Raw genomic sequence first — 17,541 nt, forward strand, 5'->3', positions numbered from 1 at the left:
TTACCTCTGCAAACTCTTCAAAATTTTGTGCAATGGTTTACTACATTTAATGCTGCAATATAACTGCGTTGAAAATCGAAACAAAGTTAAGTCATTTATGGGGGGAAGGTATCAGTCAAGAAGATGTGTCAAAATCAAATTTTTGGGCCAAATAGTTTTTGTGAAATCGAATGAATAACTGCGTTGAAAATCGAAACAAAATTAAGTCATTTATGGGGGGAAGGTATCAGTCAAGAAGATGTGTCAAAATCAAATTTTTGGGCCAAATAGTTTTTGTGAAATCGAATGATAAGTGTGTCAAAGCAGTCGGAACACTATGTGTCTGCACAGGCGAGCAGTGCAGTGGTTACAAAATCGCGCAAGGCGTGGAATGCGGGGAGTATGTCTCTGTAGCAGCGAAAGGTTTAATGCGGCCGTGGTGGCTTTACTTCATAAACTGCGCGCTCCCCCCTAAACGTAAGTTTGAGAACTACACTGCTACGGCGCTGCTTCTCTTGGCGCGTACAACTGGCAACGCTGCAATCTCCCGCGTCTGGGCGGGCATGCGCGAGCCGCCAAGATAAAAGAATTGAACTATAGTTCAGTGGCCATGTCTGGATGCACCACCCCCAGGCAAATGGCTGTTGGAAATGTGCACTGTGTCATACACAGAGGGCGGTGTGGGTTGTATTACACATTAAACATTCATCTGGGCTTCCATGGGACCTAGGGTAGTAATCAAAGGTATCATGACATTGCTGTAGATGACCTACAACCATGCAAGTTTCACATGAACATTGCTATGGATGGCCTACAACTACTCGTGCTTCATATTTTCCCCAATGCTGATGGCATCTTCAGCAGGATAACTGTCCTTATCCCAAGGTCAAAATCATGCTGTGTGGTGTACTCAAGTTGATATTGCAAAACTGAACCTCTGTGTATTAGCCCTGATGGGCTGTTTGGAACCAAGCTGCTGTTGGGTCGTGCTCTGCCAATTATTTCATTCAGATGCAGGATGTAGGGGCTTTGGGTCAGCACACTACTCTCCTGGCCGTTGTTTGTTCCCCAGACCTTGGAGCCGCTACTTCTCACTCAGGTAGCCTCTTAGTTGACATCACGAGGCTGAGTGCACCTCGTTCCAGATCTCCTACCAAGGAAAAATTCCTGGCGGTATTGGGAATTGAACTTGGGTGCTGTGCATAGCATTCGGATATGGTGACAACTGAGCTACAGAGATGGACCTCACATTGTCATGGTCCCCAAATTCACCTGATGTGGTGTGTAATCTAATTTGACATTTGTTGTTGCATGCCACCTACAAGGAGTTGCAAGTTTGATGGCAAGCTCTGGTTGTTGCAGAGCTGTGGCTTACAGCATCTAACTGCCACACAGAATTAAATTTTTTACCCTTGTAACCTGTTATCGATTGTGACAGGAAACCAATTTTCACTTCACAATGTGCCACATGGTATGTCAGGTGAGGTTATTTTACATGAATGACTTATGGAATACAATATCGCCTTTCACACGTCAGCTATCACCTAATGAAAGAGGAATGGAGCAGATAGAGTTTCAGGATTTCCCCGTGTTGTTGGTTAGGATATTGCTGTTGAAACTGGAGGGATAACTCTGGCCAGAAATATAGGATCTAAAAAGTAGTGGATCAGTGACTTTATTATCTATAAAGCAGTGGAAACTCAGTATCAAAGATAAAAATGTGTCCACTGTCCACAAACATGATTTTTAATAGTCCCTATAAACATATTTTGTTGGGTGGTGTTAGGTGCATGACTTTTCATTTCACTTTTTTTTTTAAATATATATTACTGCCATTTTCACAGGAGGAGCTTGGTCAAATTGTCTTGGTGTTGCCAGACTGTATACAACTTGGCCAAAAGCCAAACAGCAAAGAGGGTCTGGACCAGATGAAGCTTCTATTACTACTTCTTTTGGGATGTGCAGTTCAGTGCCCTAACAAGGAAACATTTATAGAACGTATCAGAGCCATGGATGTGACCTTACAGCATGGAATAGTTGATTGCATTAAACAGGTATTCAGTGGTGTCAGTCTGCTAATTAATTAGCAGTCATTTATCTTTACATAAGTATGCACTCCGAATATTGTCTGAAACTTATAACTTGATTTCTTGCAGAAATCTCTTCAGGGACCTTCTTACACCCCCTCATAATATTTATGGTTAATGATAAGAGTGAATGTAGGATGAACTGTGAAAGTCAGAGCCACAGTACTAGAAATAAAAATAATTTCCATACATACTTTTCATCACTGTCTAGGATTCAGCATGGAGTTTTATATTCTGATGCAAAAGTCATTAACATCAGTAAGGAAATTGGAAATCCTCAAATATACAAAAATAAAGTAAAAATGTACCTTATTAGCTATACCTATAATTTATTAGAATATTTGGATTCAAGGTGTAAATTACAGTCAACACTAAGGTTCATTTTAAACAGTTTTTTTTAAATATAGTAGAGTCAAGTTAGATTAAATGCTTAGTGTATAGTAGTGGACAAAATCAGCATCCAATTGAGGGCCGTTTTAACAAAACTCAACAAACGCCATTTATTTTCAAAGTGTGTTCTTTAATGGATTCTGGTACTTTAATATGCACTTCACATAATAGCTAAAAGAAAATATGACAATACTAAATATTTGCTGTTGAAAAAGTCGCTTGAATGTAGAAAATGTTCACAAAACGTGACATGTCCATTTTTCAAGATTCCACAGAACTCAACTTATCGTCCTTTTATACTGCATGCTTCAAACTTAGAACATAAAATTTAAAAGTTAAATTTAATGGCCTTATAACTCACTTATGGTTATTATCAGAAAATTCAACATCATCCTACAATGTAAATCAACTGTTTGCTAAGCTTTTTTCGGACAACAATGCATATTGTCTCCCTTAATTCTCTTTCCTCGCGGTTTTACTACCAGATTGGTAGCTGTTGTGGTATGCTCTTGTTGGAACATCATTTTTAAGATGTTAGAAAGTTCTGAATATTCTGAAACAGTACAGCAGATGAAAAGTGCAAGATAAGCAGGAGTTGTCAAATTCAAAAGCATGAGAATTGCATGAATGCACTCTCAAAGGAAGATCTAAATATAGACTGTAACCATATCGGAACGTAAGGAAGATCTAAATATAGACTGTAACCATATCGGAACATCATGCAAAGCAGGATGTTTGTGTTTCAGTGATCTTATTCGTTTCGAAAGAGCCTGCATATGAATAAAACAAAAGCCAAACAGAAAATTTCTTACTGTGAGTAATGTAGGCAAATTAGACTTTTGCTGGTGAATAAATATGCACCATATGAAGATAATTTTAATTGATGTAAGGCATTTCAAATAAAAGTTAAATGAGTTTTTGACAATTTCTGGCTTATGCTAAACTTTGGAGGGCTGAAAAACCATGAAATTTATGGACTTTTAAGGTTTTTGCTTATAACTTAAAATGATACATCCTACAGAAAATTTCCAAACACCTGAAAGAAAGAGCACAAAATTTCACATACAGTGACCTACTGAAGAGTTAAAATTGGTTCAGCCATTTAGCCACAATTGATTGTCGAATATTGGCAGTTTTCACCAGTTTGGCAGAAAGTTGAATTATGTTCATGTTCCAACACCTGTAACTCAAAAATAAATTTTAAAATTCACTCACTCCTTTGAAAAGATACAAATACTTACTTACTCACTGGTCATACTGGACTCGAGAGTCCATTACCGCAGCAACATATTTTCGCCATCTGTCCCTGTCTTGGGCTATTTCTTTCCATTTACCTTCAATACCTAGGCTCTTCAAATCAGCCTTCACATTGTCCTCCCATCTATGCCTCGGTCTCCCCACAGGACGTTTTCTTTCTAGGTGCCCTACCAGTACTCTGGGCGCTGCCCTGCCCTCATCCATTTGAGCTACGTGACCCGCCCATTGCAGCCTACATGATTTAATAATACTGATTATGTCAGGGCTTGAATAGAGTTCGTGAACCTCTTCGTTACGCAGTTTTTGCCACTCTCCGCTAATGTCATCTCTTTTTGCTATGAAAATTTTCCGCAAAATTTTGTTTTCAAATACTTGAAACGGCTTTTCATTTTGCACAGTGAGAGACCAAGTCTCACACCCATACAGCATAACTGGTAGAATAATAGTTTTATATATTCTAATCTTTAAATTCCTAGACAATATCCGCGATGAAAGTAATCTATTCAGTGAGAAGTAGCACGCATTTCCCGCCCTTAATCTCTTCTTCAGTTCGGATTCAATCTCATTTCTCGAAGTGATGCCACGCCTAGATACTTAAATGTGTTCACTTTTTCAAACTGCATGTCTCCAACTCTTAACATTTCCTGATCTACTGCTGTTGGCATTCTAGTAGTAACCAGGTATTTAGTTTTGTCTTCACTTATCCTTAGACCTACATCTTCACTAGCCTTGATTAACGCATTCGCATTTGCTGTTACAGATTCTTTCCTATCGCTAATGATGATTAGATCATCTGCATACCCTAATATCTTAATATTTCCATTTAACTCCACACCCTCTGAATTATCTGCTGCCATTAGTACAATATATTCTAGGACTAAATTAAAAAGTAGCGGAGACAGGGCATCTCCCTGCTTAAGACCGTTCTTTATTACAAATTCTTCTGACTCCAATTTCCCCACGTGTACTCTACCTTTTGTGTTTTTCAAACTCACTTCTATAAGTCTAACATACTTTTGCCCGCACCTCGTGGTCGTGCGGTAGCGTTCTCGTTTCCCACGCCCTGGTTCCCGGGTTCGATTCCCGGCGGGGTCAGAGATTTTCTCTGCCTCGTGATGGCTGGGTGTTGTGTGCTGTCCTTAGGTTAGTTAGGTTTAAGTAGTTCTAAGTTCTAGGGGACTTATGACCACAGCAGTTGAGTCCCATAGTGCTCAGAGCCATTTGAACCAATCTAACATACTTCTTTGGTATTCCAAGTTCCAAAAGAATTCTGTACAATTTTGACTGCAATACTGAATCATATGCTTTTTTAAAATCTTATCATTCATCCCCATTACGGTCGGAGGAAGGCAATGGCAAACCATCTCCACTAGGACCTTGCCTAGTAAGGCGGCGCGGTTCTCCCGCGTCGCTCCCCTACGCTCTGTAAAGAAGTATGGGACTCATCATCATCATCATCATCATCGTCATCATGAAAAGATTATGAACTGGTTTATTGTATTCCCATTTCTTTTCCAAAATTTGACGCAGGGTGAATATTTGGTCTATAGTTGATCTGTTCCTCCAAAAGCCGGCTTGGTAATCCACCACAATTTCATCTGCATATGGTGTAAGCCTGCTTAGCAGAATATTCGAGAAAATTTTGGAACATACTGGTAATAGCAATATCCCTCTATAATTACTACAATCCATTTTGTCACCTTTCTTAAAAATTGGGATCAGAATCGACTCCTGCCACTCTTCAGGTATCATCTCTGAGTTCCATACTTTAGTTATCACTTTGTGAACTACTTCCACCAATTTCTGTCCCCCATTTTTAACTAATTCTGCAGTTATGCAATCTGATCCTGGTGCTTTATGGTTTTTCAATTTGTTGATTGCATCTCTTACTTCCTTTAACATTGGCTCAGGTATCTAGAGTTCTGCTGTATGTATTTCGTACGCCTGCTCATTTCCTGCTTCCTGGTGTACATTTAATAGGTGCTCAAAATACGCCCTCCATTTACTTAATATAGCACTGGGGTCTGTCAGTATTCCCCCAGCATCCCCTCGAAGTGCGTTTGTCCTAGCCTTAAAGCCCTTCCTATACCCATTTATGTCTAGGTGAAGTTCCCTAATGTTTTTTGTTTTACTGTTTGTTTCCATTTTTGTAATTTGATTGTTCAAATAATCCCTCTTCTTTGCTCGTAGCCTACGACCAACTTCCCTTCTCAAGTTCAAGAACTACTCTTGTTTTCTGTCTCCCATTCTATCCCAATCAAATCGCTCTTTTCTTCTTTCCTCTACCAATTTCTTGCATTCCTCATCAAACCACAGTTTCCTCCTGTTCTTCTTAATTGTACCTATTGTGACCTTTGCTGCCTCTTTGATATTATTCCTTACAGTGATCCACTGTTTATTTACATCCTCGTCTTGGTCTTCGTGTGTCCTGAGAGCATCAAACCTATTTGAAATTTCTATCATGTACCTTCTTCTAAAGCTTTCATCATTTAGCTTGTCAGTGTCGAACGTAACACGTTCTGCACTGTGACACCTTGATGTTGCTGTAGATAGCCATTGGTGAACTTTGGCAACTACAAGAAAATGATCAGAATCGCAGTCTGCTCCCCTGAAAGTCCTAACATTTTCTATACTAGTGTGCCATCTCCGATCTAGAAGAACATGATCAATTTGGTTTCGGGTGTGTCCATCCGGAGAGACCCAGGTTGCTTTATGAATGTCCTTCCTTTTGAAATATGTGCTCTGAACAATCATGTCTTTTGAAACAGCAAAATTAACCACCTTTGTGCCATTATCATTCGAAATGTTATGCAAACTTTCTTTCCCAATTGTAGGCCGGAATGCTTCCTCCTTCCCTATCTTCGCATTAAAATCACCTATGATTAATTTTGTATCATATGAGGAGAACTCATCCCATAGTTGATCTAGTTCTTCATAAAAGCCGTCTTTAACAACCTCTTCAGTGTCCTCAGTTGGTGCGTGTACATTAATTACTACTAGTCTATTCCACCTGCCGGACAACACTATAACTGATAGTCGGTCACTATTGAACCTTATATCTCTGATTTTATGAAGCACTTTTCCCTGTACTGCGAAACCTGTTCCGAAACTGTGAGCTTCCAAACCTCCATAGAAAAATGTATAGTTACCCTTCTTTATGCTACCCTCCCCCTGCCACCGAGTTTCTTGAATAACTGTAATGTCTACATCGTACCTATCTAATTCGTCTAATAATGTCTGGAATGTTCCTGGCCTGTTCAAACTTTTAACGTTCCATGTTCCCAACCTGATAGTTCCTTTCGGCCGGAATCTCTTCGAAGTAGGTTCCGCCCGGAGATCCGAATGGGAACCTAGTTTACTTCCTGAATATTTTACTTCAAAGAGACCCATGCCCATTAATGTTGCTGGTTCTTGATGAATAGATTTGGTAGTAGAAGAAGAAGAAACAGGGATGGTTCATCACGCCATCGCCTGCTCCCCACCGGCTGTCCGCGACTGCTTATTTTTTGTATTCGCACCTACCCTTCATATCTGAAGGCCGTATCCCCTATCCGCAACCTGGGGACGCGCTGTGCCGTAGTGGTAGGGGCCCACAAGACAAATAAAAATGTGAAAGTATTTGTAGTGCTAAAGAAGAAACAGGGATTAACACATGAATATTTTGCATTCATAAAAAATTGTAATTTCTACCTTTTTTTCTCGATAAAGGAGAGAGATATCACTAAGGGTAAGATAGATACTGCCTATAGGAAAATTAAAGAGACCTTTGCAGAAAAGAGAAAGACCTGTATGAATATCAAGAGCTCGGATGGAAAACCAGTCTTAAGCAAAGAAGGGAAAGCAGGAAGGTGGAAGGAGTATATAGAGGGTCTATACAAGGGCGATGTACTTGAGGGAAATATTATGGAAATAGAGGAGGACATAGATGAAGATGAAATGGGGGGTATGATACTGCGTGATGAATTTGACAGATCACTGAAAGACCTAAATCATAAAAAGCCATTGGGAGTATACAACATTCCATTAGAACTATTGGAACTACTGATAGCCATGGTAGAGCCAGACATGACAAAACTCTTATCATCTGGTGAGGAAGATGTATGAAACAGGTGAAATACCCTCAGACTTCAAGAAGAATATAATAATTCCAATCCCAAAGAAGGAAAATGTTGACAGGTGTGAAAATTACTAAACTATCAGTTTAATAAGTCAAGGATGCAAAATACTAACATGAATTCTTTATAGACGAATGGAAAAACTGGTAGAAGCTGACCTCGGGGAAGATCAGTTTGGATTCTGTAGAGACGTTGGAACACGTGAGGCTATACTGACCCTACGACTTACCTTAGAAGATAGATTAAGGAAAGGCTTACCTACGTTTCTGGCATTTGGAGACTTAGAGAAAACTTTTGACAATGTTGACTGGAATACTCTCTTTCAAATTATGAAGGTGGCAGGGGTAAAATACAGGGAGCGAAAGGCTATTTACAATTTGTACAGAAACCAGACTGCAGTTATAAGAGTTGAAGGCCATGAAAGTGAAGCAGTGGTTGAGAAGGAAGTAAGGCAGGTTTGTAGCCTATCTCTGATGTTATTCAATCTGTATATTGAACAAGCAGTAAAGGAAACAAAAGAAAATTCGGAGTAGGAATTAAAATCCATGGAGAAGAAATAAAAACTTTTAATTCCGTCAGAGACAGCAAAGGACCTGGAAAAGCAGTTGAATGGGATGGACAGTGTCTTGAAAGGAGGATATAAGATGAACATCAACAAAAGCAAAAAGAGAATAATGGAATGTAGTTGAATTAAATCAGGTGATGCTGAGGGAATTAGGTTAGGAAATGAGGCACTTAAAGTAGTAGATGAGTTTTGCTATTTGGGTAGTAAAATAACTGATGATGATCACAATAGAGAGGATATAAAATGTAGGCTTGCAATGGCATGGAAAGCATTTCTGAAAAAGAGAAATTTTTTAACATCTAGTATAGATTTAAGTGTTAAGATTCCTGGCATTGTGGAATAGATGCTAAGACCCAGTCTAGACCTAGTTATGTATATAGTAATATGCCTTTTTCATATTTAAGTGTTAGGAAATCTTTTCTGAAAGTATTAGTGTAAAGTGTAGCCATGTATGGAAGTGAAACATGGACAATAAATAGTGTGGACAGGGAGAGAATAGAAGCTTTCAAAATGTGGTGCTACAGAAGAATGCTGAAGATTAGGTGGGTAGATCACGTAACTAATGAGGAGGTACCAAATAGAATTTGGGAGAAGAGGACTTTGTGGCACAACCTGACTAAAAGAAGGGATCAGTTGGTAGGACACGTTCTGAGGCATCAAGGGATCACCAATTTAGTATTGGAGGGAAGTGTGGAGGGTAAAAATCATAGAGGGAGACCAAGAGATGAATACACCAAGCAGATTCAGAAGGATGAATGTTGCAGTAGTTACTCTGAGATGAAGAGGCTTGCACAGGATAGGGTAGCATGGAGAGCTGCATCAAGACCACAACTTCAACAACAACAACAACAACAACAAAGGAGATTAGTGATGAACTTCAATTATTCCTTCATCAATCCATATATACATGAATGACAAATATTATATTTATGAAAATTTTTTAATAAGTGGTATGAAGTATAACTAAAAAATACATCTCCTGTATTATTCTGTGAATGACATTTGTTGAGTTTTGTTGAAATGGTTCTCAATTAGTGTAAGAGGAAGAGCAATGATTTTTTCCCTTCAAAGTAGCTACATACGTAGTAATATACATAATATCTTGATTTGAAAAAAGAAGCAATCTACAAATAATTTCTGTAATTAAAAATTTGAGTAGAATAGAACTAGCTCTAATTGATTGTTAGTATGCTTTACAGAAATAGGCTGCAATGGCTGGTACTGCCTATTAGTGTTCAGGGTGGTTTCACTACTTGAACCAATGTAGACAGAAATCTATTTACTTTATGGGTACCCAACTTATAGAAATGGTGATTAGACTGTGAACTGCAGGATTTGCACTGTTAGTAGTGGTAGCATCATGACTGCCATTAGACCCCGGAACTGGTACTGTGACGCGGGGTTGAAACAAAAGCATCAGTGTGCATTATCACTGCTGTCAACATGTCTTGACAAGATGAGCGGGGCTTTACTTGTAAAGCTTTTTTATCAAAACAGCAACAATAGTGTTACTGCTGTTCGTGAATATTGATGTATTATTAAAGGAATATAGAGAAGTCGTCTTTCCACACCGGGGTTGAAGAACATGATCCAGAAGTTCCAATTAACTCACAATTTGGGAATTGCTCCTGGGAGAGGCTGATGGCCAATTGCATCACAGCTTGTTGAAGAAGTTACTGTTGCTGTGGTTGAGAGTGCTGGGCACAATGTGCCATCTTCAGGCAATGCATGAGCAGTGTCATGACAGCTGAACATTCTGTGGTCCACTGTTTGAATAGTGCTTTGAACAATTGCGAAGTGGTATCTCTAGTGCAGCTCCAGGCTGTCATGGATGCAGATGATCATTACACTGAGCAACATTTGTAACCTTGAGCCGAAACATGGTAGGCAGTTGACACATGTTACTCTCTCATGTGGAAATTAAAATGTTTCTTTCAGTGGTTTCTTCGTTATGTCTCTTCCGAATGTCCTTACAAATGTTTCCACAAAGTTTTATTGTCCTACGCTCACTTGTTTTTTGTGAGGGCCCTCTTAAGTAGCATAAGTTTAATTATAACCACCTATATAACTTCACCCTGTTTGACACCCCTGGTGGCTCTTTTTGCTGATGGGAAGTCTCACCCTCTCACTCGTCTCCTTGTAGTTGCCCCTCTTCACTTTATCCCATCCACCCTCATATTAGAACTTCAGACATTTAAGTTTTAGGAAGTAAACAGTAGAAATAACATTATTATTCATATTGTTTTGTTGTTGATAATATTTAATAGAATTAATATTTATTACTTCTACATTAAAATTTTTTGTCTCTAGGTTACAGAAAATCCACAAATTGTTTTAATACAAGATGCTACAAGTGAAGTTTTTCCTACTGATCTAATGCTAGTCCATTTAAAAAGGCTAGCAAAGGAACGTGATGAGTACTTGCAGGTGAGCAATGGAAGTTGGGGTTTTGTGATGTTTAGTAGTGCAGTGCTGATCAGGAAAACAAAAGTGTATTAAAACCTGGATGATAGTCAGTAATTCCATGGAATATTTTTCTGAATGCATTAAAAATGTTGTCTACTGCAAAAAAATGTGGGATGGGTTGGATGTAAATAACCACAGCAGTGGGGGACCTTGCACCCATATAGCTTCTTATAAGAGTTGTTTCACACTATGATCCCTGTAAACAGTTATTTAACTTCATTTCTATGGATAATATTGTTTTAATTTAATGCAAACGTTAGAAAATAGGATGTGCTCAGATTGGAGAAAATTATGCTGAAGTTAAGAGTTCTCATCATTTTTGTAGTGGTAGGTGCTTACAGAATTAATTTTCAAAATGTTTAGGAGAGCCAGTTTTCAGCTAGCAACTAGCTGAAATCTGGATCTGCTCTAATAAAGCTAGAATGGAAACGACTACTGTTTCCTGCACGTTATCATTTTAACAGTTATATCATTGTTGCGGAGTGCATTTCACTTTCCCAATGGAAGGTAAATTGATGTTATTTTGTTTTGTTGTGGGCCAGATTATGTACGTGCGTTCTCTTTCTTGTCCATATTTTTGTTCTCCATATTCTTTCTTTCCTACTTACTTACTTACTTTCTGTAAAATTCATATTTCTTTCATCACAATGTATTTTTTTATGTATTGTTTCTGTTGATAACATTACTACTGCTATTATCATCAGAAGAATGACATATTTAATAAAGTATATACTAAGGTTGCTGTAGTCAACAGTTTATTTTGTTGTTGATCTGGTATTAGGTTAACTCTTACCACCACTACCACCACCATCTTTTGGCTATTGGTGATTGAGTACTGGACTGGTACTGAACTAATGCTCACTATTGGCAGCTAGAAGTGATGGTTTTTAGCCTGTTATTGGCTTGGCAATATAAAATTGTTATACACAGCAGCCTTAGTTCAAAATTTATTAAAAATAATATCCTTCAAACATATAAGAACTACAGAGCACAGAACATCTAAGAGATTTTTATTACTTGTTTTTTTCAATGTCAGACGTATGTTTGATTGAAGTAATTTGTGCTTGAAGATAGCAACCAAGAGATTTTGATTAGGAAATTTGACATCAGGTGTCTACTTTTATAGACATTTATAAGACTTTTCCCATTTTTCACTTCTGTTGAGAATTATCATTACTTATTCGCACTCAGCATTGCTACAAAGTGCTAGGACAAGTCCATAAAAACAATAAGCTGAAAATGTGCTGTCAACTCAGAATACACAAGAAATATTGGTACACAAAACATGCCAGAACACTGTTGCAGAAGCAATGAAAAAAGCATGCCAAATTGAGAAGAACGCAGAATCCCCAAGACCGGCTAAGTTTCACAGAAGCTTGAAATTTAGTGTGGACGTCAATACGAGATGCTTTTAATAGTTTCCACAATGAAACATTGTCTCAAAATATGATAGAAAACCCAAAGAGATTCTGGTCATATGTAAAGTACACCAGTGGCAAAAAACAGTCCATACCGTCACTGCGCGATAGTGATGGAAATGTTACCGATGATGGTGCCACTAAAGCGGAGTTACTAAATACAGTTTTCTGTAATTCCTTCATGAAAGAAGATGAAGTAAATATTTTAGAATTCGAAACCAGAACAGCTGTTAGCATGAGTGACATAAAAGTAGATATCTTAGGTGTTGTGAAACAACTCAAATAACTTAAGAAAGGCAAGTCTTCTGATCCAGATGGTATACCAAACAGGTTCCTTTCAGAGTATACAGACACAATAGCACCTTTCTTAGCAATCATATACAACTGCTCACTTGACGAAAGGTCTGTTCCTAAAGACTGGAAAGTAGCACAGGTCACACCAATATTCAAGAAAGGAAATAGGAGTAACCCATTGCGTTACAGACCCATATTACTGACCTCAATTTGCAGTAGGATTTTGGAGCATATACTGTACTCGAGCATTATGAATCACCTTGAAGAAAATGACTTATTGATACATAACGAACACGGATTCAGAAAATTCCCATGAAGTAATGAGTGCTGTCGACAAGGGGTCTCAGATCGATTCTGTATTTCTAGATTTCCAGTAGGCTTTTAATACTGTTCCCCACAAGCGACTATTAATCAAATTGCGTGCATATGGATTATCGTCTCAGTTGTGTGACTGGATTCGTGATTTCCTCTCAGAGAGGAGTAGTGATAGATGGTAAACCATTGAGTAGAACAGAACTGGTACCTGGTTTTCCGCAAGGTAGTGTCATAGGCCGTCTGCTGTTCCTGATTTACATCAATGATCTAGGTGATAATCTGAGCAGCCCCCATAGATTGTTTGCAGATGACACCGTAATGTACCGTCTAGTAAAATCATCAGATGATCAATTCCAATTACGAAATGATCTAGAGAGGATTTCTGTATGGTGCGAAAAGCGGCAATCGGCACTAAACAAAGAAAAGTGCGATGTCATCCACATGGGTACTAAAAGAAATCCAATAAATTTTGGGTATACGATAAATAACACAAATCTTAGGGCTGTCAATTCGAATAAATACCTAGGAATTACAATTATGAGGAACTTAAATTGCAAAGACCACATAGATAATATTGTGGAGAAGGCCAAACAAAGACTGCACTTTGTTGGCAGAACACTTAGGGTATGCGACAAGCCCACTAAAGAGACAGCCTACATTACACTTGTCCGTCTTCTGCTGGAATACTGCTGCGCAGTGTGGGATCCTTACCAGATAGGATTGACAGAGGTCATCGAAAAAGTGCAAAGAAGGGCAGCTCATTTTGTGTTATCGCGCAGTTGGGCAATAGCGGTGAGAGTGTCACTGATATGATATGCGAGTTGGGGTGGCAGTCACTGAAACAGAGGTGGTTTTCTTTGCGGCAAGATCTCTTTATGAAATTTCAGTTACCAACTTTCTCTTCCGAATGCGAAAATATTTTGTTGACACCCACCTACATAGGGAGAAATGATCATCATAATATAGTAACAGAAATCAGAGCTCGAATGGAAAGATTTAGGTGTTCCTTTTTCCCATGCGCCATTCGAGAGTGGAATGGTAGAGAAGTAGAATGAAAATGCTTCAATGACTCCTCTGCCAGGCACCTAAGTTAATTGCAGAATAACCATGTAGATGTAGATTACTTTACAAATGAGTTAATGTATTAAATATTTGACATTAAGCATGTAAGTGAGCAGAAATTTAGAAAATGTTTGTAATTATGTGTAAAGTTTGTTGGAAGTCACCAGGTGCTCTCATTATGAAACACTGGACGAATATAGTTTGGATAATTTGGGCTCCATTTTAAGCAAAAAGCAAGTTTTTCATATATTTCAATGTTTATGACAACATATCACCTGAACTATGTGTTGTACAATAGTATAATTGTGCACGTGAATTAGGTGGTATTGCGGGTACTGTCTGCGGACTGTGTTGCGAATAGAATTGTTAGTAAAGAATTCGTAAATTAAAACATCATGCCTGATGCTGATGTTTTACTGCATGAACAGTGAAAATGTAGTTAGCAGTAAGCTGTTTTCCTTTCATCATCTTGTTTGTTGTGTCAGTGAGAAAAAGTTTCATAAGTGTTTTAAATTATGCATTAAGCATGTCAGAAGTTGCAAAGTGCTCTAATTCTCAAATACCAGGTGAATAAAGTCCGGGTATTTGCGCGCCATCAGTTAATGCTGCTTGAAGACAAATGCACAGTTTCTTGCTGTTGTACTTGTCTCATTCTGTTAATCTTATAGTGTAAAATTATTCCTCTTAATGAGAAGATTATGACAACATTTTAAATTTTTAAATTTGGTCAGTAATTGCACAAAATATTAAAAACCAAATTTTTGTTACCCCTGGAATTCGTTAGGCAGCCAGCTTGTAACTGGTGGTGGGTTCTGGAATAGTTACTTAATAATATAGATTTTGGGACATCTGTGGCCTTTCAGAAAGATTTCTCATAGCCCAGAAGATTAGTTTGTGGTGTCAGTTCTTTAAATTCAGCAGGGTGTTGCTCAAGCATCTAGGAATTCAAACTCTGTCATCCCTGTACAGATACTCCATTATGGACTTTGTGGTTAGTAATATGGACTTGTTCAAAATGAACTGCGACATCCACTCAGTGGACACTAGGTGGAAAAACAGGTTGTTGTTAGATAATATGTATTTAAGCATTGTACAGAAAGGAGGCTCTATTTTGCTGGTTTAATTTTCATTAGACCTCCAGTGGATCTGAAAAATTTAGTGTGATAAACTACAGATTTTCAAATCTTAAGTTGAAACTCTAACTTGTAGCACACTCGTCTTACTTTTTACAGTAAATAGTTCCATGTAATAGGTTAGAGCCCTGCACTGCAACCTATTGTTTGTATATGTCGTTGTTGTGATCTTCAGTCCAAAGACTAGTTTGATGCAACTCTCCATGCTACTCTATCCTGTGCGTCTCTATCCTCTTTGTCTCCAAATAAAACTCGTCTTCTACTTAAAGTGCCTCATTTCCTAATCAAATTCCCTCAGTATTACCTGATATAATTTGACAACATTCCATTATCCATGTGTTGCTTTTGCAAGACACTGTCCATTTCGTTCAACTGCTGTTCCAAGTCCTTTGCTGCCTCTGAGAGGATTGCAGTGTCATTAGCAAACCTTAGTTTTTAATTCTTCTCCATGAACTTTGATTCCTACTCAAAATTTTTCTTTGGTTTCCTTTGCTGCTTGCTCAATGTACAGATTGAATAACATCGGGGATAGGCTGCAACCCTGTATAATTCCCTTCTCAACCACTGCTTCCTCTTCATGCCCCTCGACTCTTATAACTGCCATCTGGTTTCTGTACAAGTTGTAAATAGCCTTTCACTCCCTGTATTTTACCCTTGCTATCTTCAGAACTTCCAGTCAACATTGTCAAAAGCTTTCTGTAAGTCTACAAATACTATAAACATAGGTTTGCCTTTCCTTAACCTATTTTCTGAGGTAAGTTGTAGGGTCAGTATTACCTTGCATGTTCCTACATTTCTCTGAAATACAAACTGATCTTCCCCAAGATCAGCTCCTACCATTTTGTCCATTCTTTGGGTTAATATTTTGCAACCATGTGTAATTAAACTGATAATTTTCATACCTGTCACACCTGTTTTTATTATTATTATTTTTTTTTTAAATTGCAGTTGTTACAGTTTTCCTGAAGTCTGGGGACATTTCACGTGTCTCATACATCTTGCACATCAGATGGAATAATTTTGTCGTGGTTGGCTCTTCCAAGGCTATGAGTAGTTCTGATGGAACGTCAGCTACCCCAGGGGTCTTGCATTGACTTATGTGCTTTGTCAAATTCTTCTTGCAGTATCGTATCTCCCATCTCATCCTCATCAGTGTCCTCTTCCTTTCTATAATATTGCTTTCAAGTTCATCTCCCTTGTATACATCTTCCACATTTTATCTTTCCTTTCTTTGGTTAGGACTGGTTTCCCATCTGAGCTCTTTATATTCATACAGCTGCTTCTCTTTTCTCCAAAGGCGTCTTTAATATTTGTGTAGGTGGTATGTATCTTTTCTCCAGTGAAATATGCTTCTAAATCCATACATTTGTCCTCTAGCCATTCCTGCTTAGCCATGTTGCACTTCCTGTCAAGCTCATTTTTAGATGTTTATATTCCCTTTCACCTACTTCATTTGCTGCATTTTTAAATTTTCTCCTTTCATTAATTAAATTCAGTATCTCCTGTGTTATCCAAGGATATCTACTATGACTAGTCTCTCTATCTATTTGATCTCTGCAGCTTTCACTATTCCACCTTTGAAAGCTACCAGTTTATCTTCTACTGTCTTTCTTTCCCCTGTTCTAGTCAACTGTTGCCTAATGCTCTCTCTGAAACTTACAACAACCTCTGGTTCTTTCAACTTATCCAGGTCCCATTCCTTAATTTCCTACCTTTTTGCAATTTCTTCAGCTTTTATGTACAGTTCATAACCAATACATTGTGGTCAAAGTCCACATCTGCCCCTGAAAATGTCTTACAATTTAAAATCTGGTTCCAAAATCTCTGTCCTATCATTATAAAATGAAGAGCCAAAGAAACTTATACACCTGCCTAATATTGTTAGGGCCCCTGCGAGCATGCAAAAGTGCTGCAACACAATGTGGCATGGATTTGACTAATGTCTGAAGTAGTACTGGAGGGAATTGACACCATGAATCGTGCAGGGCTGTCCATAAGAGTACACGGGGGTGGAGATTCCCTCTGAACAGCATGTTGCACGGCACCTCAGACATGCTCAATAATGTCATGTCTGGGGAGTTTGGTGGCCAGCAGAAGTGTTTAAACTCAGAAGAGTGTTCCTGGAGCCACTCTAGCAGTTCTGGACATGTGGAGTGTCACATTGTCCTGCTGGGGTTTGCCAAGTCTGTTGGAATGGACATGAATGGATGCAGGTTATCAGACAGGATCCTTACTTATGTGTCACCTTCCAGAATCATATCTAGATGTATCAGGGGTCCCATATCACTCCAACTGCACGTGCTCCACACCATTACAGAACCTCCACCAGCTTGAACAGTCCCCTGCTGACATGCAGGTCCATGGGGTCATGAGGTTGTCTCCATACCTGTACATGTCCATCCACTCGATACACTTTCAAACAAGACTTGTCTGGCCAGGCAACATGTTTCCAGTCTTCAA

General features: G+C 38.6%; 1 protein-coding gene across 1 annotated transcript in view; it reads left to right on the forward strand.

The window, feature by feature from the left end:
- The window catches only part of LOC126469717 (protein Daple), a 195,271-nt gene that overhangs the window by 26,968 nt on the left and 150,762 nt on the right, over positions 1-17,541 (forward strand). The window contains exons 4-5 of the mRNA XM_050096907.1: positions 1,824-2,033; positions 10,704-10,820. Coding sequence (XP_049952864.1) covers positions 1,824-2,033; positions 10,704-10,820 — 327 coding nt within the window. The remainder of the gene's footprint in view (positions 1-1,823; positions 2,034-10,703; positions 10,821-17,541) is intronic.

The sequence above is a fragment of the Schistocerca serialis genome, chromosome 3, assembly GCF_023864345.2.
Source record: "Schistocerca serialis cubense isolate TAMUIC-IGC-003099 chromosome 3, iqSchSeri2.2, whole genome shotgun sequence".
NCBI classification, from domain to species: domain Eukaryota; kingdom Metazoa; phylum Arthropoda; class Insecta; order Orthoptera; family Acrididae; genus Schistocerca; species Schistocerca serialis.